At 46.2% G+C, this 22,503-nt stretch overlaps 7 protein-coding genes across 7 annotated transcripts; 4 read left to right on the top strand and 3 right to left on the bottom strand.

Moving 5' to 3' along the window:
• Positions 1-6,217: 6,217 nt before the first annotated feature.
• On the top strand, positions 6,218-6,646 carry N7509_006483 (uncharacterized protein; the record flags this gene model as incomplete). Its single annotated transcript, XM_056631120.1, has 1 exon — positions 6,218-6,646. The coding sequence occupies one exon, from the start codon at positions 6,218-6,220 to the stop codon at positions 6,644-6,646; it is 429 nt and encodes a 142-aa protein (XP_056488381.1).
• A 160-nt stretch (positions 6,647-6,806) lies between these two features.
• N7509_006482 (uncharacterized protein) lies at positions 6,807-7,325 on the top strand (the record flags this gene model as incomplete). The annotated part of the gene is made up of 1 exon (XM_056631119.1): positions 6,807-7,325. One exon carries the CDS (start codon positions 6,807-6,809, stop codon positions 7,323-7,325), a length of 519 nt encoding a protein of 172 aa, XP_056488380.1.
• A 970-nt stretch (positions 7,326-8,295) lies between these two features.
• Positions 8,296-8,697, bottom strand: N7509_006481 (uncharacterized protein; the record flags this gene model as incomplete). The annotated part of the gene is made up of 1 exon (XM_056631118.1): positions 8,296-8,697. The coding sequence occupies one exon, from the start codon at positions 8,695-8,697 to the stop codon at positions 8,296-8,298; it is 402 nt and encodes a 133-aa protein (XP_056488379.1).
• A 1,608-nt stretch (positions 8,698-10,305) lies between these two features.
• N7509_006480 (uncharacterized protein) lies at positions 10,306-10,707 on the top strand (the record flags this gene model as incomplete). The annotated part of the gene is made up of 1 exon (XM_056631117.1): positions 10,306-10,707. The coding sequence occupies one exon, from the start codon at positions 10,306-10,308 to the stop codon at positions 10,705-10,707; it is 402 nt and encodes a 133-aa protein (XP_056488378.1).
• Positions 10,708-13,801: 3,094 nt separating this feature from the next.
• On the top strand, positions 13,802-14,487 carry N7509_006479 (uncharacterized protein; the record flags this gene model as incomplete). The annotated part of the gene is made up of 3 exons (XM_056631116.1): positions 13,802-14,078; positions 14,135-14,334; positions 14,473-14,487. 3 exons carry the CDS (start codon positions 13,802-13,804, stop codon positions 14,485-14,487), a joined length of 492 nt encoding a protein of 163 aa, XP_056488377.1.
• A 709-nt stretch (positions 14,488-15,196) lies between these two features.
• N7509_006478 (uncharacterized protein) lies at positions 15,197-16,057 on the bottom strand (the record flags this gene model as incomplete). Its single annotated transcript, XM_056631115.1, has 1 exon — positions 15,197-16,057. The coding sequence occupies one exon, from the start codon at positions 16,055-16,057 to the stop codon at positions 15,197-15,199; it is 861 nt and encodes a 286-aa protein (XP_056488376.1).
• Positions 16,058-21,130: 5,073 nt separating this feature from the next.
• Positions 21,131-22,358, bottom strand: N7509_006477 (NAD(P)/FAD-dependent oxidoreductase; the record flags this gene model as incomplete). The annotated part of the gene is made up of 3 exons (XM_056631114.1): positions 21,131-21,586; positions 21,652-22,033; positions 22,084-22,358. 3 exons carry the CDS (start codon positions 22,356-22,358, stop codon positions 21,131-21,133), a joined length of 1,113 nt encoding a protein of 370 aa, XP_056488375.1.
• Positions 22,359-22,503: the final 145 nt, after the last annotated feature.

The following is a 22,503-nucleotide window of genomic DNA, read 5'->3' as shown; positions in this document are numbered from 1 at the left end:
GGTAGTTTCGTCTGTCATTGCTCGGTTAGAAGCGGTTGCTTGTCTATACCTTGGCAAAAGAATTATATGTGATAATATGTGGGAAGTGTTGATCGCCGTAGGCAAGTCTTGGATTTAGATGTGGGAGAATCATGATCACATTCTAGAAACGTGAAATAACATTGCATAAAACGCATTCGTAGGCATCTCATATAATACAAAATAGTACTATCAGACCGGTATCTCTACGCAGCAGTGTGGTTAACTTGATCTGGAGCATTTAGTTGACATAGAGTATCGGTATGACTGAACTCTGAACCCTATGACCTGAAAGCGTGCTTTTTTAGATCACCTCAAGCTTTGTACCTCAAAACTAGTTTGGCAATTTGCCGTCGCGACCGAAGAACCACTGATCATGACGCTCTGTGGGGGACCTGTAACATGTGGGCGGAAACAGACAGTCGAATATTGGAGAAATGTCGTTTTAGATGTCAAACGTGCGCAGGCTGCGATAAACTTGGATAATTCGGCATGGTACGAATGCAACATGGGGGCAGCATCTCGCTACTGTAGATATTTGAAGGCGACTGCGAGATCAGTTTTTAGCTAATCTCTTTTCGAAATAACCTCCATTACTTCTGTCTAAAGTATAATTTATCCTTCTTGTGGGCACTGTTATATCCAGACTTCTTGTGAGCGGCCTTGGCGGATATTGAGACATCGTTGGCATCTGAGGGGCCCGGTACTGAGATATTAACTTAATCTATGTGTTTCAAATTCCTAGATTCTGCAAATCATTGCTGCAAGCACTTGGCAGCGGGCTTTTCAAACGCTTGGACTTGATTCGAGTCTCAATAGCTTGAGAGATGCCCAAATATCGCTTAACCTGATGTACTGCTTAAACATTACACGTTCTGGTGATACTGTCTGTCGCATGAGACCCCTTACACGCGATTACGAGGAACCCGCGAGCAATCAAGCCTGACGCGTTATCTCAGGGGCCTATATTAAACTGATCAGCTGGCCAGAACCGAAATTTAGTTTTCCAGTGGTGTTAAATGGTGATTGATGCTTATGATTTGAAGTGGCATGATGTGCGGGGTAATTGGCAATTCAGCACTGGTCGCTAAAAGTTTCGGAAGGACGAACCCTTTTTTCAACTTTCAGTGGCGACTTTCAATGCAGCGACGCTTCTAGCGCGCTTTTTCCAGCCGGATCCGACTGAACGTCATGATTGCAGGTTGAGACAACCGCGTTTTCATTAAAAAAGCGGAAAACACCCCACATGACAAGAGTTGGACTGGGCAGCACTTCTCTTGGGAAACTATTGTCAGGATAAGGAATTGATGTACTGGCTAGTACTGAACATGTCCCAAAATTAAATAGAAAAAACTCAATCGAGCATATAGGAAGTCATAACCTAAGGAGACTGTAGCCATCATTAGTAGAACAATTACGCCACCCATAGCTCATGTTATTGTTCTCGGTGATTTATAAGATCCGTATACCTCGATGGGGATCTGGACGGCTATGTGATACTTTCAGTGCGATAACTGCGTTCAGGAACCTGCCTTGCTTGTCACTACGAGTGTTCTGCGGGGCTTTTATGCTGCATGCCAAGAGAAAGGAACTCAGCTAGTCCATGTCAAGTTTGCAAATGATTGGCTGGAAAGAATCACAAAAAGCATAGCTCACCGATCAGTGGGTAGTGGGGCCGGGCGTTCGTAGTGATAACACTAAGCCCCACCCAATGCGGTTACGGCAAACTTAAAACGGGGCAATCCGGTCAGCAAAGCTACCAGGAGTCTGTCATTTGTGGAAGGCACTTCCGCAGTCTCTGGTGACTCTGAAGTGGGCTCTGTTCATTTCAAAAACCGGATACGCCAAATCTCAAACTACTGCTGGTTGGTCCATGTGTGGATCTCCAGGGGTATAGCAGGTTCCAGGCTTTCTTAACCTGGGTAGCCTTCTCTTTGCTCCCCGCATATTCGTACATTTTTCATTGCATAGATATACGATCCAGACCAAAGAGTTTCTCTTCGCCATGCCTGGATTTAGCCATTCCAAGCCCCTTCGTCTTTTTGAGTCCGAGTTCATGCGAGGAGGTGTAATATTATGCAACTCGCATTCGACATCACATACTATGTCTCTTCATATACATGACGGTTCATCACGTAGTATATGTATAAAAGGAGAAAGAGGCCGGTCATGCTATATGGGTCCTGTTCGTTCTCTTATCACTTAACGGTCCTGATGAGCAAATTAAGGGGCCGGAAATCACAGATATTACTGCCAATGTTCCATGCAAGGCTCAATAACTTGTACTTTGCTTTCTAGAGGAGCCTACACGTTTTATTTTATTCTTTTATTTCTTGAGCAACTTTCAGGTGGAGACCAGAACGGCAAAAACAATGCCATGGTGTAGTGAACATTCAGGCTGCTTTTCTGGAAACGAAACAAACATGGTGTTCACACTGGAGCCACCCACCACAATCCAACAGGGTGATACTTTCTCTGTTTGTGTGAGTGTGGTTCTGGGTAGTTCATATGATCTTACTGAGACACAAAAGCAAGCATTTGCTGTGAACATATCTCTCGTTGACGAAGACAATCCATGTCCCAGAGATGGACTGAGAGGTAGCTTGACGTCTTGTCTACAGTTTCATCCAGGCTATCCTTCACACGGTTTTGCTGTATTCAATTATATTAGCATCCACCGAATAGGTCTGCACCGTCTCCAAGTTGTACTGGGAGCTCTCTCGCCTACTGGAATGATGATCGAGGCACGTGTGGTGTCTAAAGTTTTCCATTCCAGTTTGGGAACATAAATCCATGCAAATACGGCAGGCCAGGTTCCTTTACCGCCTCGGCTTTGTGCCCGAATTCCGGTATCTGGCACTTCCTCGGCCGATAAAGCCCACACCCTGCATCAGCTCTTGCTAGTACTAAGCTACCTATTCGTCACTGCAATGATTCCTGAGAGTGCAGGTGCCTTAGGGGCCATCATCTACCGCAGAGTCCAGGACTGGGAAAAAAGCTTCTTCCTGCAATATAGTCTGTCGCAGTCCCGGTCCACTGATATCCGCGACGCTTTGACCGAATCGCAGGGCTTTGCATGAAATGTCATGTGAATACTTGGAAATTCAGATCATATATACTCTGTTCTTCCTCGGGAAATATGCATCGCAAGAGTCTAGCCTTCTTCGGACATGCTTTAGACAGCCTTGGTTCCCCTGCGGATTGTTTGAGGTAGGAGCCAGCATAGCTCTCCTCTGCTACGCTTTCATGGGCATTGGTGCTAGTCACATACGGGGCTACGAGTCGAAGAAGAACTGGTTACGTGACGGGTTAATGTTCTCTACCGTGCTGGTACAATTAAGAAGGTCCCCGATATTCTCCTCCGACCTCTCAATGGGATAGCTGCAGGCAGTCTTGCTGGACCTTCAAAAGGCATTCCAGAACGAAGAAGTCCGGGTTGCTTCAGTGAAGCCCCAAAGGATAAATGTCAGCAACAGCGCAGAGATGGGAATTATTACACACAGGCATTCCATCATAAGGCCCCTCCTTCTTCCAACAATCTCTCTGGTCGATTTGAGGATCGAGCTTTCCGCCAGCTGTACCATTTATCAATTGGCCACTACCTCTGCAAATGTGCTTTACAACAAGCATCTGATCCAAGATCTAGAAGAGGATTTCAAATGAATCCCTGAAGTTATGCGATCAAAGCCTGATCGTGTCGTGGTCTCAGAAATGTTTCATGTTAAAGCGTGGCAGGAACTTTCTCGGGATGAGAATCCAGAAGAATTTCATATGAATGCCTTTTATGTTGCTCTTGGACCTATGGCAAAAATATGTTCTAAGGAGGTGGATCAAATATACTGACTTGATGGTCAGGGACAAGTAGCAAATCCAATCTTTTAATCCGACCAGGGAGGAACAATTGGAAGATGTTCGACCGTACCATGGGATATAATAACGGATTAATGCTTTACCGTGCTCAGAGTAATTGTGCAAAAGTAAATATTGTAAGCTGGGTGAGCATTGCTCATCCCACGGCTATAATGAACCCTATCTAACCTGGCAAAGACCCCGAAAAGCTGTTCTTTGGCAGACTGAAAACCTGTTTCCACAATTACAAATGTTTCGAATTCAAGCCTGTCAACTGGGCTTGAGAAAGGCCCGAATTCGGTCATGGATAGCATCGGGTTCTGTACAGGTGATAACTCGTTAGAGCATCAACGGCATAGTTTTGGACAAATGGTGACTGGATGGTCTAAACTTACAGTCCCTCGCCACCACATTTCAGAATTTTATTTGGAAAAATTGCGGCCATTCACGCATGGCTTCCTTTGGGGGTTTCTTCTCTCCATTTAGTTACCTCAATTCTAATTGTCTTAATTTTCTTTTATAAAAGTGCGCTCTCCTTATACAGACCTTTGAACCGCCAGTCTTCCCTTACACAGCCTAAGTGAATTACTCTTCTGGCCGCTTCTGGTACTAATAATTACAAGGAAATGGATCATGATGGCAGGCTATCGTATAGATACTCAAAGCTGACTTGAATCTCTTCCGCAAAAGACCCATTGTTATGTAGTGCATCATTTCCGGCGATTGCGAACGAGAAAGCTAATCCTCAACAAGACAAGCCCCACCTTGCGGAATAACACTCCTCGCAAGTGTTCGTGAACAGGTTTCCTGTCCTTCATTCAAAAACTGAGGAGCTTGTCTGGAAATGGGAGCAGTCAAACCTCTGTGGCCAGAGCATCAATACTACCTTACATTCCACTATCATGCCACAGGATCATCCTTCTAACCGGTCTGACATGGCAGGCAACTTCGCCACTCTTGAGAATGGAAAGCTCAGTACACAGCTTCCAGCATATTTGACGAATCTGAAACCGGAGGATTATCAGGTCGGAGTTCTCCATACAGGAAATTTGACGGATATGAAGATTATTCTCCTTGGCTTGCCAGAATGGAAAAGACCTTCCAAACTCCGGGAAAGCATGCTTCGCTTTGAAAATTACCTGGCCGGGAAAAGCTTTCCACTTTTCTATAATTGGTCAACCGAATATTGGATCTCAGATTCGGTTGTCATTGATCCAAGGCCAACCGATGAAATCGAGATGATCAATATGGGGAAACGGACAGCAAATTGTCACGACTCGAGGTACCTTTGTGTTTGCCTTCCATCGACCACTATGGGACCCCTTTTTAACACGCTTGTGTCATCATGGAATGCAAACCCAGCCTGCTTTGAGTATTCAATGGAGTTTATTTGGATTTGCGCGGTGATAGATCCGAAGGAATTTGAAATAGAGCTGAACATGTTTTTTGATACATCATGCGATCCCATCGACAACATGTTACAACAAATGAGAGGAAGGTCTTGATTGGTTGAGGCAAAGTTAGCTATGAAGCTTGAGAGGTCGAGCAGAGCGAAGGCTTCCATCTTGGTTCAGATCTTGGGTGTTTCTCGGGTGCGCGTTACTTCTACTCATAACCCAATTTCCCACTAGTAGAATGCGTTTCGGGGTTGATGTCATGCTCATCGCGTGGGATATGCTAATTGTGGCAAGGTGTCTTCTCAAATCCAATCTCTTGTCACGTAAAAGTCAAGCAATAAGGGCTTCCACTATCTGTGAATATGTAGGATATGACATTCTCATGGCTTTGTTGCCATATCAAAAAGGCTTACTGAATGACTGGATTGGTATACAGAATCGTCACCTGAAAAAGCCTGCTAGCTCTGGATAGACGGATATGGTCAATGATGGTCGGAGAGCATGATGCTCGCGTAGGAACCGTCGAAAGTAATCGATGCATACGTTTTCCAATCCTTTCGTATAATTAAGACGTATGATGTGAGCTCACATGTACCTCCATGCGATCTGCAATATCGAATGTCTCAATAGGTAGGTGTATTGGAGAAAAGCCCGTTCACAAGACATGTACTGTACCTGTGGGCAGGTCCTACTGTGTACCAACTGGATAACCACAAATAAAATTGATGTTCCGAGCATTCTATAATCGACAATCGTGGCAAAAGTAAATGATATGTTCTATTCGGGATTGTTGCTGAAAGCCCCTCCCCCCTGCGTCGGGTCCACAATATTCCGTGCTTATAATCGCACACAGATATTGCTCGTATATCCTCTCCTTCGAAAGGAACATCGCCGTTTCGAAGGCGAGTTGGGATCTCTTCGCAGCGGTTTCCTCTTCAACAGTTCATTTTGCAATGGTGCGACATAGTTCCGAGGTCCCCAGTACTACTCCTGGGGGACAGACCACCCTGGGCTCCTCGTTCTATCCACCGGAGTATATTTGGAATTCCCTCTCTGATACCCAACGCGATTCATTCATGTCCACCGTGTCCGCTTCCCTTGTTGCAGGCGACGGGCAGCGCAAGCGCCCACGTATAGACCTCACCACGGAGGAGGATGTCGACGACGGTAGGGTCCCGTCGCTTGTTGTGCCAGTCCTCCCCCGCTTCCCCGGTCTCGACCGTGCTGCCATTATAGCCGTTTTCGAACACACCTTCCGCCCAAAGAAGGACCTCATAAAACTTCGCAGCCCCGAGTTCAAGGCCACGGCACCGGATGGCGAGTCCTTCGACTTAAAGTCCACATCTCCTCCGCAAGGTAGTTTCAATCAAGGATTGGGGTAATGAGGCATCCCTGTGGGCCCACTGCTTCAGCAATTGTATCGCTATCTGGTGTGATTTCTTCGTTGCCAAGCACTCACTATGCATCAGTGGAATGATCCTTTTACACCGCCGCATTTGTGACCTTGCCAGGGCATATAAGTGGCAGGAGTGTATCCTGCAAATGGCCTTAGACCACCACCAGATGGTCGTCGATAAAGGCGATCTCACCGTTTCTCTTGGTGACTGGGGAATTGGTAAAGCTCTCGAAAGCTCCTACCTACGTCCGGACAACGTACTCCCAGCAAATACGGTTGCCATGGCTGCCCGGGTCGCCTTCGCCGGGTTTCGTCGGGTCGGGGAATTGACATACTCAGCTGCTGAACAAAGGAATACGCAAATCTTCGTTGCTACTAAGTTAACCTGGGGGGATATCAGATTCTCCCCTACCATGGACCACATCCTCCTCACTTTAACGAGAAGTAAGACCGACCGAAACCACGAAGGTGTCAATATTGTCCTTGCAGCGACAAACGACGCGGCCTGCCCCGTTGAGGGCCTTTCTAAGCTACTCATCCATGATTCACAACCTTCAACTGCTCCTTTTTTTTACGCTCTCCTCCGGGCTATTCACCTCAGCTGCCTCCCAATGTGCCGTTATCGCCAAGCTCAAACGCTCTGGGGAAGATACCACAGGACTTAAGGGTCATAGTTATAGAAAAGGGGCAGCCCAACACGCCCACGATTCGGGCCTGAGAAGTGACCACATCCAAGCTCTCGGAAGGTGGTCTTCCGAAGCTTTCCGTCTTTACTTCACGACGCCCCCAACAACACTGTACACCTGGAACCGTCAGTTCCAGACCGGTCGTCCAACTCCGGTCTCCTCTTTCTCACCATCAGCCCCTCCACCATCCTCATTTGGCCCATCGGGTCATTTGGGTCTTCTATGTCTCAGGACCAGGAAATATTCTCTTATTGTCCAATTACCGGTGGCGATATATCGCCGACGATAATATAATTTGCCGATATCGTATCGACAATTTCTTAAACTGTCGATCGCGATTGCCGATACGATATCGGCAGACTTCGAAGTTGACGATGCCGATTGACGATATGGGAAAACAGTGCCGATATCGTATCGTTAACAGCTCTAGCATCACTTAATAAACCAACAGGCTGGGTTTTCGCGGGCGGGTTTTGGCGAGGCCTAGTTGGTGGATTGATCGTGACATCACGTGACTTTCGTCCGGGTTTTTCGTCCGAGTTTCTATTCGTCCGAGTTTCTATTGGTCGAAAGTAATTCGCCTTCTCTGCCACCAATTTTCAATATTAGAAAAATCAAGGAATTGTTTTAGAGTACGCTGGATGTGAACTTCTCAATGATACTAAATCCATTTCACTTAAATCGTTGTGGTGCTTCAGCTGCTACCCACGTTTTGCCAGATATGAGTGAAGGGCTGAAGCCGATTAGATTTAGCCAAAGTAGGTCACGAACTGTTTACAAAAAGCTTGGAGAAGAGAAGGAGTGGAACAAGCGAAACAGTAATGGGAAGAGCGGTCAAGGGCGGCGGCAGAAGGGGACCATGCGAAGCGATGCCATATCGTAAGAAACAGCTCTTACCCATGCACCTCAGAGTTCTCAGATGTCTGGAGAAGTATACATAGCCTGCCCCTTAGCAGAGTCCATTGCAGCCTCCAGTTGATGAAACGTAGTTGATGGTAAGTTCGCCGTGGTCATTGATGTTGTTGTCACCACTGTTGAAAAAGACAGGGACCGAGCCACAACGGGTGCAGCCGTGATTCACAAGGTCCTGCACGAGCTCCGGGATCAAGCTTCCCTGGATACCGCCTGTACCCTGGAGGAATGCACAGAGTCCAGTATGATTTTCAGACTCCCAACAAGCAATTCGTTGCTCATTGAAATACGTTCGATTGGGGTCAATCTTCTGCACGGATGCAAGGATGTCGGTCGACCGTCCGCCTGTATCAGAACACTGAGAGCTGCCTTGGCAGTTGATACCCAAAGCGGAAACGCTAAGAGCGAGAGCAGGAATCAAGCCGAGAGAATAACGCATTCTGCTCTAGTAATTTAGACTTTATCTCACGCGATGTGTCTGGATTTTTTACACTATACCTTAATTCTGTTTGAGGACGCTCAAGACGGAGTTGCGGTAGAGATGGTACCTGTAACCTATGATATCTTAGGATTTAAAAAAAAGATGAATTCTGGAGACATGAGGAAGGGACATTCTCAACATTATATAGGACACCTCGGCGATAAGTCCGTGGGTTCCACTTATCTACTTTTGCCCGTATTTCCTATATCGGAAAATAAGCAAAGTCTACCTTAGACTAAAACAAGGCAAAGCTCAGTGCTGTCGATGGGATTCTCCACCTATACCAGTAATCGAGCTACGGCCACTCGTGTAATCTGTGGCTAGACCTCCCTTTGGGTCGGGTTCATAGTTGAGACCCCAAACCCATACCCGTATACCCGTGGGTACCCGCGGGTTACCCGCCAAGAGCCCGTTTTAGCATCAATATCCTAATTAAGCCATGTCAAGACGCATAAAATTGCTGATTAGCCTTGATAAATTACTGTTATTTATATATGTTCCGGTCACCTCTGTGGGTCGAACTAATAAATCCCTCTTTTCTCTATGAGAGATTGAGAAATCAGCCTGTTTGCTAATTGATCAATAGAAGTAATATTACATATTTTGCCTTGAGGAATCTGTGATATTGCTGTGGTTGTAAAATTAATATTGATCGAAACTGTCGTTAGGAGTGCGCAAATAAAGGAAAACTGGTTACTCATGCACTCTCTTGCAACTACTAAAACAAGGTGAAGCTCCGTGCTGGCGGTCTTCACCCACACTAGTAATAGAGCTACGACCGCTCGTGTAAGCGGTGGCACTCTCTTGCAACTACTCAAAAAGGCAAAGTGCAATCCTGGCGGTGGTATTCTCCATCCGAACTAGTGTTAGTGGCGTTAGGTTGGCTAGCTAGTTGGTTAAACACGTTAACGACATTAGATAGTCGATATGAATTCGCATTTGCACTTCCGCATGAGTCCGGTAGTTAGTTCTTCGGTAAGCAAATAACATCTTCGGGCGTTTTGACTCCCTAAAGGAGAGGTGATTTTTGGCGATCATCTCATATAGCTTAAGTTATTCTACCGTTCTACCGTTGGTAGCACGACTATCTTAGACTCGTAAATTATACTGCAGGGTGGATAATGCGGAAGTAGGAGTTCACTGTAATTCTATCTTAGTAGATAATTCATGTCGAAAGAGGGCGTAAAGGGGCGGCTACTAGCGCAACTGAGGGCGGTGTTGGTGATGAGTAGTATTACTGGTCTAGGTGAAGAATCCCATCGACAGCACTGAGCTTTGCCTTGTTTTAGTCTAAGGTAGACTTTGCTTATTTTCCGATATAGGAAATACGGGCAAAAGTAGATAAGTGGAACCCACGGACTTATCGCCGAGGTGTCCTATATAATGTTGAGAATGTCCCTTCCTCATGTCTCCAGAATTCATCTTTTTTTTAAATCCTAAGATATCATAGGTTACAGGTACCATCTCTACCGCAACTCCGTCTTGAGCGTCCTCAAACAGAATTAAGGTATAGTGTAAAAAATCCAGACACATCGCGTGAGATAAAGTCTAAATTACTAGAGCAGAATGCGTTATTCTCTCGGCTTGATTCCTGCTCTCGCTCTTAGCGTTTCCGCTTTGGGTATCAACTGCCAAGGCAGCTCTCAGTGTGGAAATGTAGATGGACGGTCGACCGACATCCTTGCATCCGTGCAGAAGATTGACCCCAATCGAACGTATTTCAATGGGCAACGAATTGCTTGTTGGAAGGCAGGAGCTGGTGATGGACTCTGTGCATTCCTCCAGGGTACAGGCGGTATCCAGGGAAGCTTGATCCCGGAGCTCGTGCAGGACCTTGTGAATCACGGCTGCACCCGTTGTGGCTCGGTCCCTGTCTTTTTCAACAGTGGTGACAACAACATCAATGACCACGGCGAACTTACCATCAACTACGTTTTATCAACTGGAGGCTGCAATGGACTCTGCTAAGGGGCAGGCTATGCATACTTCTTGAGACATCTGAGAATCCTGAGGTACATGGGTTAGAGCTGTTTTTTACGATATGGCCTCGCTTCGCATGCTCCTCTTCTGCCGCCGCCCTTGACCGCTCTTCCCATTACTGTTTCGCTTGTTCCACTCCTTCTCTTCTCCAAGCTTTTTGTAAACAGTTCGTGACCTAGTTAGGCTAAATCTAATCGGCTTCAGCCCTTCACTGGGAGCGATTTACCGTTTGAGTAGGCCGCTGCTTATTATTACCCAATCAAGACGGTACTCTTGTGTTTTATGTGGATCTTATACGACCTGCTACCACGGGTCCGTTGCTTTCGTAAATCGTGGACGAGACGTAGCCTCCTCCCCTAATAGTCGACGGCGAATTGGAATATCGTTAAGGAGCTACTGGACTATAAGGTACGAACGGAGGGAGGTGCTTTAGGAATGGACTATTAGTAATATAGGTAGGTTATGTGGAAACTACGCAGGAAGTGTTAGATGCTATTGAGGAATGTGAGGTACTTAACAGGTATGAAGGGCGTTTCGGGTCTATCTCACGCACGAATCGAGTCATGGTCGAACGGATGGTGATGTCGCTATGACCACCGTCAGGATGAGAAGAAGGGTCCTGTAACGGGCCAGAGCCCACCTTCAAACCATGTGCTACGGCCGTAACTATAGATCACGGTGATGAGATGCGATTGTGAGGGCGGACACCGCCTTAGGCAGAAAGGCCCCCATACCGTTTTACTACAGATATGGAGCCGTTTCTCTTCCTTTCCTCAAGATATGCTTTTAGAAAGTTTCAATCCAGGATAGATTAGGTTGCTGACAAATGCCCAAATTAGATGAAAAGCGCACCATGTGACTTCCATTTTTTCAAGGTAATTTTTTGGCTGTTCAGATCGTTGCCATGTAGGAACTATTCGCATCGATGAGACCCACCTGAAACAACTTCCCCTTTTGGCGAGTAATGATTGTTCTGGCGATTCTTCTTTTACGTTACCTATGGGCAAACCGTCTCAGAAGAGTACTGTTACCGTGACGTCCTCCCAAAGGATGTCCAAGTGACATGCAAAAAGGTTCATCGATTGAATGTTTTTGCATTCCGCAAGATCACCCTTTAAGGAAGTTGTCTCGAGTGGGGCATCAAGACTGGGGCATCTAGACCCACACGTCAACTCTTTACCAATTGCAAAGCTGCGGTAAGATCTGCGATATTGGAGTCACCCTACACGGAGGGAAAGCTCCAGTTGCTATCGAAATATAACCATTGTCGCTCCGAAAGTCCGAATCCGTCTCTGACAGTAATTTATTGTAATTGGTTTCGAAGCGGTATAACTTCATGCTCGTACATCCTAGTGCATGCTAGTGAAACGCGTTTTTCAGTTATGAGGTAAAGACACCCGACCTTACCAGAGCTATTATTTGTGGCGAGAAGCCGGCGCTATGAAGTATGTGCTTGAAGACTTATCGCGACTTGACCTTTCAAAAAGATAGCACTATCTAATCAAGAAAAATTTTGCATTATTTGGTGCATGCAATATGGTCTCTGATACTTGAGTCTCTGCAACACTTATGAAAGACACAAGGAGGCAGAAAGAACGGTCAGAGGCCGCTATATACCATCACGGCCTTTGCGATTTCATTACGTTGACTTCGGACGCACTCTTAGCAAATGTAGGTACGCAATCACTTCGGTTTGTCCCGTTATCACGAAATCTTTCTTGGTACTCGAGAAAAGTCTTTTGTCACCGCCAGGATCTGAAGTTGAAAATGAATGCCGGCTGCTACTACAAAAAATTCATCGATTACTGCACCATTAGCAAGATGTCATTTGGCCTTGCAGAATATCGCAATACCCCAACAAGGCTGCGCTCATTGAGACTGCCTGTTTAATCTTCGCCGAGGTTAAAACTCTGTCAGTAGAACGTAAAGTTGTCTCCAAGCCTGCTTGCCTACTTCTGTATTCTCCTTTTGGTTTTGGCCCAATATGCTGATGAGTCTTGGTGTTACATATTCTAGCACCCCTGGGAAAGACTTTGAAGAATGATTGAATGCTCAATATGGCCCCGGCAACGAGTACTATGAGAGATTCGCTTCACTCATTTGGAAAGGTCTTGTGGACAATCATGACTGGGTAGCTGTGGGCGAAGTTGATGGCCCCCGATATCGCCGAAGCAGGTTATGTTGACCAAGCAACCAAACTCACTGTTTCAGCATCACAACTTTATACACGGACAGTAACGAGGAGCATTCAGACCGATATCACAAGCATCCTTACGGCGAGTTCAACTGCGTTATTCAGATCACCCCTGGATCCGAGCTAAAGGGCATATCAAGCTGACAGAGTGATGGATGGACGTCGCCGGGACCGCGAACACAATTCTTTGCAAGTGAGAAATGGTGCTTTCGTAGCGCTCTTTTTCCTACCAGCAGGAAGAATATCGTACTCTTTCCACCCTGTAAAGCCCCAGCCTCTTGCGAATTAAGAAGGTCTGAGATGAGCTATTTTGATTCGATGAGGCATTGAATCAGAAGCAAGCTCATTCAGCTTGATTGAAATAATAGTCTTATCCCAGGAATCAAAATCCCCCAAGCATGACGTACCGAATGCCGGCCGAATGTGTACATGAATTCATGATCATGATTCCTTGCCAAAAGTCGACACGGATTGGAGTCGCCGTGGGTTTGCTCAGCTCCATCAAATACCATGCATAAAATAACTTCGACATCCTGGAGACAACATTGAAAAGAAAGGAAATTTACAAGCAGCCGCGCCGACTATGAAACCAGTGGCGAATAAGGGAAGCGAGGCGAAGGGGAGGGGTGTCAGAAAGTCCATACGAATGAATAGAGCCTGCTCATGTTTCTCAGATGTTCGGATTAGTGAAAAAGCCAACCAAAAGAGACCCTTGACATTCGGATGATCTAAGTGGCGGCATTTCGGAGAGGCTATGTTGGCATTTTTGAACAACATCTATATAAAGGGTTATTAAATCGTTACCAGATTTCGCGGTATGCGTTGATCCTTTAAAGTACGCCCTACCATCTTTCCCCAGGGCCAAAATTGGGTTCGCCAGCCGATCAAATGGATAACGCTAGATTACTCTTGTCTCAGTCTGTCAGCCTCCACGACATCGGGTCTACGGAAGAGAACATGACGAAAACTAGGATAAGTTTCGAGTTTTACGGTGGCTTCTTGGCTTTGCGTATTCTGCGAGACACCCCACCCTCATCGTCAACGGAAGCTGCTGTGCCCCAGAATTTAGCTGAGAATATCACGGAAGCTATTATTCGACACCAAGATTTCCGGAATACTGGGAATATCACGGCCGTAGGTCAATCGCTCCAGCTAGCCACTATTGGTTCGTTGAATATCGGCAAGATCCTCTTTAGGGCTTTGCTACTTTGACTAAAATAGACAACACTTGTCGCTATGCTGAAGTCGTCAATCCCTTTACAATCGAAGAAACTACGAATCATCATCCTCGACAGAAATGGAGCCGCTGCTTTGCAGCTGGACTCCACAGAGAGATCGAATTGAAACCGTGGTCCCATACCACTGCTTTGGGCGAAGGGGCACCGGCAAGGGTACTTGCCAATGAAACAATGGCTGTACAAGTAAGGTCATTTTAGCTCTGATCCTCTTCTCATCACTTTTGCCACACCTTATCAAGTCCTCAAAGACCCCTCATATCTTTACATATCTTCTATCTTAGTACAGCCCATAACGAAAAATTCATTACAATCTATGATCAGATTTACTGTTACTAGATTAGTTTGGCATCTTATCTTTGCTGTGTAAATTCTGGGTAGAACCCCCCCGTTAAAATACTACTGTGTGCACGAGATCTATTGAATTTAGGCCCGTACACACTTCCTTGCAAGATCATATCCGGCATCCGCGTGATACCAGTCCGCGGCGGTATAATTCCCCAAAAATGCCAGGTACTGGTCTTCCAGCGGCCTCGCACTGCAAGACGAATGATCTTGTAGCGCTGTAACTTGCTGCTATTTGTTTGGTTGTTTTGTCTGATGCCACCAGGGTGAATGTTAAGATATGCGCTTTGCTCCCGATCATAGGAAAATTCAAAGAGGGCCTTTTTATTGTTCAGGAAGATACCGAGAAAAGGAAACCAGAGTACCGGTTTCGAATACAAAACAGAATGTGAATAATAGGCGGGTGTTGATCAGAGTCAATGCTTTGAGATATTGGGCTCTACAATAGGTGGAACTTAGTTGGTAAATGAGGACGTTAGGCCTCATGCCGAAAGCGTAGCATTTTTTTGTATCTTCCAAGCGATTTAAACACTTTTAGGCTTGTTGAGCTTTTCAAGTTTGCAGCTAAGAAATTATTTCTAATAAAGGTTTGCGGGGCCATATTACAGAAGGAATAAGGAGGCGTCCATTTGCGCGAGAGTTGCCTCCAATCAAATCATGTAAATCGCCATCTCTTAGTAAAAAGGAGGCCGTCGCAGTGACTTCACTTTCTAGCCGCGTCACGGCGATCTTTCAGAACAGATGCATAGTTCCCTCTATAGCCAATCTTTTCCATCCATTCTTTAACACTCTTCACTCTTGTTGGCAGGATTTCGTCCAACAGCTGATAATCTCTCTTCGTCAGATCATCTTTCCAAGTATTCCAAAACCCAGAATAGTTCTTCCGAATAGTCATGCAGGAAGAGTCGTCAGGACCGCCGGTAACACCCAGTAGAGCCTCTGGATTCGGCCACATGCCCAGCTGGAAGTATTCATCCAAAGTGAAATCCCGATAGACTGCACCTGTACCCGTTACCGCTGTAAAGACCGCTGCGAGATCTTTCCACGCAATATCTTCGGTGCCCACATGCAATTCAAGACCATTACTTCTTGTGGGGTTGTCGAACAGCCATCGTGCATATAGACCGTAGTCTTCAAGATGAATGAGTGGACACTTTCCGTTTCCTAGAGGCGCTGCAAAGACCATGGTTTCCGGATCCGAGGGATCCGGAAAAGGCCGGAGAAATTCAGAAAGGCCTTCAACATATGGGCACGATGTCAGAATAGACCATCCCGTCGGAGCGGTAGGTTGGCGAGAGATATAATCGACCACTTTCCCTTTACCGTCGAGAATGCTTGTCCGATAGTTAGCGTCGAAATTTCCAAGCTTCGAGGCATACTCTAGACCGGCGTAGACAAAATGCTTCACACGGAACTCCCGAGCGAGCTCGTAAAGGCGAATTCCCCAATATATCTCGGCTTTTTCACCAATGACCAAGCCGTTTGTGTTGACAAAAACCAGCGAGACGTCTTTCAAAGCCTCCCGAAGAGTCGGCTCATGATAGGGCTCGCCCTCCATGACCATCACTCCAGGAAGTCCCGACACTTCCACCCACCTAGAACTGGGGGACCATCTCAGCGCCCAACGGGGAAGTTGAGTGGTGTGGGTCTAGAAGGGACAAGAGAAACTTCAAGGAATTTCGTCTCGTCTTTTGTAGCGCCAATTACTCGCTATAGCCGTTGCTGAGCCGTACTCCGAAACTTTTCCAGAAGAAGAAAAAATCAATGGAGCGCGAGATACTGCTAGTTTGTATTTGATGTTGACATGGCCTGATTTAGCAAGCAAAAAACTTGAGAGGACTGACTCAGTAATTTTCGCCACCTCGATCTAAACAACAGGTGAGCTCCGACTAAGTCTAGTGTAATTCGTCTTCTTAATTCATGATCCGGTGCAATTTCGATATCAGTGGCCCGACGCGTTTCACTAATCGACGAAAGAAATATTCTTTAATAACCCTCCAGCAATATAGACTCAACAAATATCTTGGATTTTTATGTTATTCAATTCAGAAGCAATATGGAAGCATATTCAGATTGCGATAATTGTCGATACGTGGCAACAATTTCACTGGCATTTTGGCGTTTTCCAAGAGCATTTTCTTTCTAAATCCCCCAGGACAAATATATATCAAAAAGTAAAAACAAAAATAAAAACATCAAGACATAAGTCTCAAGGCGATCTCGACCCACCCTAAACAACATCTTAGACAGAAAAGTGTCCTGGTGTACATTTCTCGAAATGGTGCCCGAGCCCTCTACTGCGTGGCTTCGTATTATTTTCGGGCTTCTATTGAAACAAATCTGCAATTATCCTGGCCTGTACTTTGTAGCTTTAAAATTTCAAGTATCAAACCCAAAAGACTCTCACTTAACTCTTATTATATCTCAACAATTAGAGATCTACCCCTTTCGGATAGTGGCAAGTTTGATAATTCGTCCTTTTTTTTTTCCGAAAGTATCGCGACCGAGCACTCTGCAAGCCAAATAACTCCCCTTCCTCCGCCTCTGACTATCCCTCTATCTCTTAAGCGCTCTACAGATCCAGCGCAAACCTACGTCATATGCGAAGATATAAATAAAGAGCAATTTGTCGATTGGTGGATTCAGACACAGAGCGGGCACTCTGAGCATCAATCTACTATCTGGGATCGAAAGGGTCAGCGAGCAGGTATATAGGCTGATTTCGAACAGGTTTCCCATTTTGTTACTGGGTAACTTAAGGTGATGTAAAAGCACTGCGGTGCTATTTTGCATCATCCGAACTCTATAGTCCATACCAAAGCAGGGACAGCAGGGAAATGTAACGAACTGGTGTTGTTACCATTCGTGGATGCCTTATGCCTATGGCACCCATCTAGGCATCCACGCCTACGCCTATGTATCTAGCCTTCTGTCTTAGCTTCCTTCTTATTCTCCTCAAGCTATTACTTTCGTCGAACGCTACTATTTCCTTTACCTGCTACGCTACGTCGTATCTTGATCTCTGTGAGTACTTGAGCTCCTCACACACATACAATTTTCTAACGCCCGACAGCTAAACCGAAAGGGCAACTATCACTAATCTACCAATACATATCATAGTATATGCTGTGCCTCCTTAGAGCCCATACATTGTTCCTTTCAGTATATGTCATCTCAGCTATCGATATCGTGGCGGGTCCTCGCGGGTTAGTAATTTAGTTAGTAGGCTGGCTTGAAGGCGCTTCTTCGAGTGTTCAACATACTATTCTCGGCAGTTGAAGCGCATCTCCTGTTCCAGTATGAGGTGGTTGATGTAGGTTAGTTTAGAGGTGGGAGGGGGGTTGTATTCGTCGACATAGCTAAGCGGCGTCGAGTCGGCCTTTGACGATTGCAAACCGTATTAAGGCTCGCACTGCTTCCAAGTTCGTCGTCCAGTTCTGATCATCGGACGGCGATTCTCCGCCCAGGAAGAAGAATCTTTTGCCGCGGTGGGGATGGGTACATTGTAGTATTTCCGTACGGTATGCGGTCCACTTCCGAAATCGAAAGAGGAAAAGCTCAACAGTCTCTCTGGCCTGTTTACATGCACACTGGTCCGTCTTCGTGACGTTGATTCGATGGAGATATTCCTTCAATCTAGCCATGCCAGTCCGGAGTTGGGCCAACACGCTCGCTTCTTTCCACGATAATCGATCACACAGCTACCGGGTGTGTTTTCCTAGAAGAGCTGCATCCACCCGCTTCGCGTGTCTCCCTACGTTTGTGACGGTTCTGAGATACTCACAGAGATCAGGATACGATGTAGTGATATCGGGCAAAGAAATTAGTAGCGGTTTGACGAAATCAATAGCTTGAGGAGAAAGTAGAAGAGGAAGCTGAGACAGAAGGTGAAGGCTTGGATGCCTAAGCCGATGCATTCCGCGCAAGGCATCAGCAACAATGGAAATGACCTATTTCGTTACAACGTTCTCTGGCTAGCCTTTGCTGGCGGCTGCTTGGGATCGTGCGATATTTAGTGTCGTTGACTATTCCGGGTACCTGTACTTGGGGGTGGTATCCTCTTATGTTGCGGCCCTGGCCTGCTCTTTGGCCAGGTCCAACAGTTGATTATCTTCGCTGGTCAGGACCCACCGGATGTTGGTATGGTTTCTGTGTCTCCGTAGTTAGCGTGTTAGTTTGCTTCACTCTAATTTATTCTTGTGAATCTATAGGAAGTATATATTGAGCTAATTTGCCTTCTTCCAGCGGCTTTGCTCTGTATATGTTACTGCCATGGGATACAGGCTGTCTATATGATCTTGTTGATTATGGAGATGCATAGGAGGTTCGCTGATGCGTAATTCTGGATACAAATGAAGTATATTCCTGGATAAAAATGAAGTATATTCCTAGGCAAGATAATCATTGAAAATATCCCATCATATGAAGCAGTGCTTCTTCAATATCTCCATCGGTGTCGGTCATGTGTGGCAAGAATTCTGACATACCGTAATCAGAATCATCGACTGCCAACGCGGTGCGTGGGCCATAAATAGGGCCCTGGTTACTTTGCAGGTCTTGGAAGAGTATGCCGCTGCTTTCCTCGCCGTTAGAAAAATAAGGGTAATTTCCTGGCCTGGGATTTTGTAGATAAGAAACTGGTTGGTTTTCATGCTGAGTACCCTCCATATCTGCTTGTGACGTATCTTTCGATGATCCATCAAGGCTAACTGGTGAGGGTACACCATTCAGATCGAGGCCTTTCGTAGCGGCCATTCGGTGAATACAGCTGTGGCAAAACTTGAAAGCACGTCGAGCTGCCTCTGAAGTATTTCCTAAGCAATGCAGCCAGGAAAGTCCCTTTTTCAAATTGGTCACAACAACCTTGGTTGATTCAACAGGGACTGCAACTTCCTCCGGTCTTGTGGGTGCTGGGCCGATCGAAATGTCTAGTAAAAGAACAACAGTCGCCTGGGTGAGGATATGTAACAAATCCCACCATTGTACATCTTCATAACATCAATTCAGATCCGGCTCGTCAGGTAACAGCATCAAGACAGCTAAAAAAGCTTGGAGATATGCCAAGGCAGAATTATTGCTAAAACGTGACCGCGCGAGCCGTATGCCGCTATTCTTGTCAAAAGCTGGCCGGTCAAGACAGGGTCGGTTAAGTATAATCCGGGTGCTGTAATAGTGCAACGCGAGAGAGATCTGGAAAGAAGATTTACTTTCTGGCAAGTGATTTAGGTCACTATCTCCGAAGCTGAGCGAAGGATGTAAACTTGTCGCCCACCAATCCATTTTCTTGCTGTAGAAAGATATACGGCTTTCGACGCGACCCTATCCTGTGCGAGAAATGTCGGTCGCATATACCTTATTAGTAATAGCATGGACGATCAATGACAGGTCAGCTATGTAGAAAAAGTAGAGCGATGGACTGGGCACGATGGACTTCAGAAAGTTCCGTTGAGACTCCATCTGCTCTTTGTTTAATTTTATCGCCCATTGTAGGTCCTGCATATGCAATGATGGCTCATTGATTGGGTCGAGGGTACAGAGGCCTGCATGAGAAAAGGCCGACAGGGGAGTCGGCGGAGGCGCAGAGCTAGAAGCATCTCGAAGGCAAGAAATTCGCCCAGTCATGACAGAGAGAAGATGCTCTAAGCGAACAACCTACCACCATAAGTTTGTCTGAGCTTCGCGGGACTTTACGTCAAGTGTGTCGTTTTTTTTTAAGATTCATTTCCAATGCGACACCCGAACGTGCGGCAATACCAATGATTTTCCACGACCTAAGAAGAAATTAATTCTGACATATACATGTCGGGGAATCAGAAGAACGCCGCCAAGGATCGAAGGTGATATCATACCTGTTCACCTGCGAGACAATCAATAAGAAAAACGCAATCAGGGCCTCGATTTGCACTTGCTGCAAATCGTCATGATCATATAGAATAGTGTCAGATACGTTGAGCAATTTAGCTCTTGCAGAAAAGAGTGTTTCGTCGGCCACCTGCTGCGTGTATTGCGAAGAAAGCCGACAAAACGCGCAACTAATGGCCATGATCAGATTGAAGATTGCCAACCATTTATCCCCGGGATTTCGAAAACTCCCATAATAAAAGCGCTCATATTGCTCCACAAAGAGGTCTTGTTGAATGAATGGCAAGGATATCTGGACTTTATTAACAAAGATCTGAAAGAATCGATCTGCTAGCGCTTTGAGAGGCAGATCATAAGCATTGACCATGGCTGGCTCTGAAAGACTTTGGTTTCTGGGTCTACAGTAAGAAGCATTTTTTGGTTTCATGAGGCTGGGAGAGATCAGAAATCACACCGAACCAACGGAATTAATCCCGAGGTATCTATACGAAGAAGTAAGTTGCTTGGAAATCAACATGTCCTTCTTTTATATAGACAACGTAATATTTCCTTCTGAATAGCAATACAATTCATCGCTCTGAAACACAACTATGTCTGGAGATTCTGGATTTGAAGATACGGTACGAAAATCTTCAAATATACTAAAATGCTAGAATAGATACACGAATAGCAGCCCGAAAAACAAAGATGAAGATGGAAGATGTCTCTCGACGTAGTCAATGAATCTACCCACCTCACCGCTCAGTACTCTTGTGTTGTATTATGCCATGCAATTCTAACCCACAGCTTGCAGCATTTGTTCGAATAGTTGATCAGAGTCGGGCCAATTAGGGTTCGCCAAAGTAAGCGCTTCCTGAGAATCGTGGGGAGGATAGATCAATTGCTGGTTGATATAACATTTCACTCGCTTTGCTACATCTCCAGTATGCTTGACCTTCCTATCCCAACCGGCAGAGATCACAGCACCCCAGGAGCCAAGGTCCAGACAGCAATTATAGGCGGCTTGGGAGTACTCGATCATCGGTTCGCCCAGAAGGTCCGCAGCCGCATTATGGCCCGACACGCGACCCAGTTGCAGAGCATGCTGGCAGGACATAAGGGCATAATGTCCTTTGGTATCGGCAAGAGCAGACGCAGCATCTCCCGTGGCGAAGGCATTCTCGATTGTAGGAATTCGAAGATACTGGTCGACATGGAGGCGAGACAGCTCATCTTTAGGAGCGGGAAACTGCTGCGTCAGGGGTGTTGCTCTTACCCCGGCAGTCCAAATAGCTGTTTTTGTCTCAATACGCTCACCAGAAGCAAGAGAAACGCCATCGGGGTCAATTTCGCAACGGGAGACCCAGCCTTGACCTCTATTCCGAGGTCTTCTAAGGCCTGAGTAATGACAGGGCGGGGTCCCGGTCCAAGCGCCAGGCCGATTTGGTCTGTGTTTTCAACCAGAACGACGCGATAATCACTGATATGGCCAAGACGCTTGGGTAGTTCGGTTGCTAGCTCAATGCCCGTGAAACCACCACCGCACACCACGATGGTATTGCGACCCGGGCTTGGTGGAAGGGAAGCGAGATCCCGCAGATGAGTTTCGAGTTTCGTTGCAGATTCCAGCGAATCAATGTCAAATGTGTGTTGCTGGATTCCGGGATACTCTTTGGCCGGATAACGGCGCTTCCAGCTGCTAGAATGAGGCGGTCGTAGCTGGTAGTCGATTCGGCGCCTGAAGCGGACCGGACGTCCAGAGTTTGCGCATTGTAATTGATAGATCTCACCATGCCTTGAAGAAATTCAATTCTTGCTCCTTCAAAGAGAGCTCCAAGAGGATGGGTCATGTCGGAAGCGTTTGCCTCATAGAGTCGCGGACGAATGACCAAGGAGGGCTCAGGAGCAATGACCAAGATTTCAATGCCTTGATTTTGGCTTCGAAGGTCGAGCAGACGCTTGGCCGACAGGGCACTCCAGACACCAGCGAACCCAGCACCGATAATGACGATTTTCTTCGTCATTATATTCGAAACTTGGAGTCGGCAAGAGGGTGGTAATAGATGATGTGTTGAGTCAATAGTAACCAAGCGGTATTTTAGGGACAATGTGTGAGGAATATCATCTAGGTCTTTCTGATCCATTTTATAGGTCGCTCGTGAGAAAATC

Source organism: Penicillium cosmopolitanum (genome assembly GCF_028827165.1).
Source record: "Penicillium cosmopolitanum strain IBT 29677 chromosome Unknown utg000007l:1.0-333516.0:1.0-333752.0, whole genome shotgun sequence".
Lineage (NCBI taxonomy): Eukaryota > Fungi > Ascomycota > Eurotiomycetes > Eurotiales > Aspergillaceae > Penicillium > Penicillium cosmopolitanum.
This window is presented reverse-complemented; position numbering and strand designations above follow the sequence as displayed.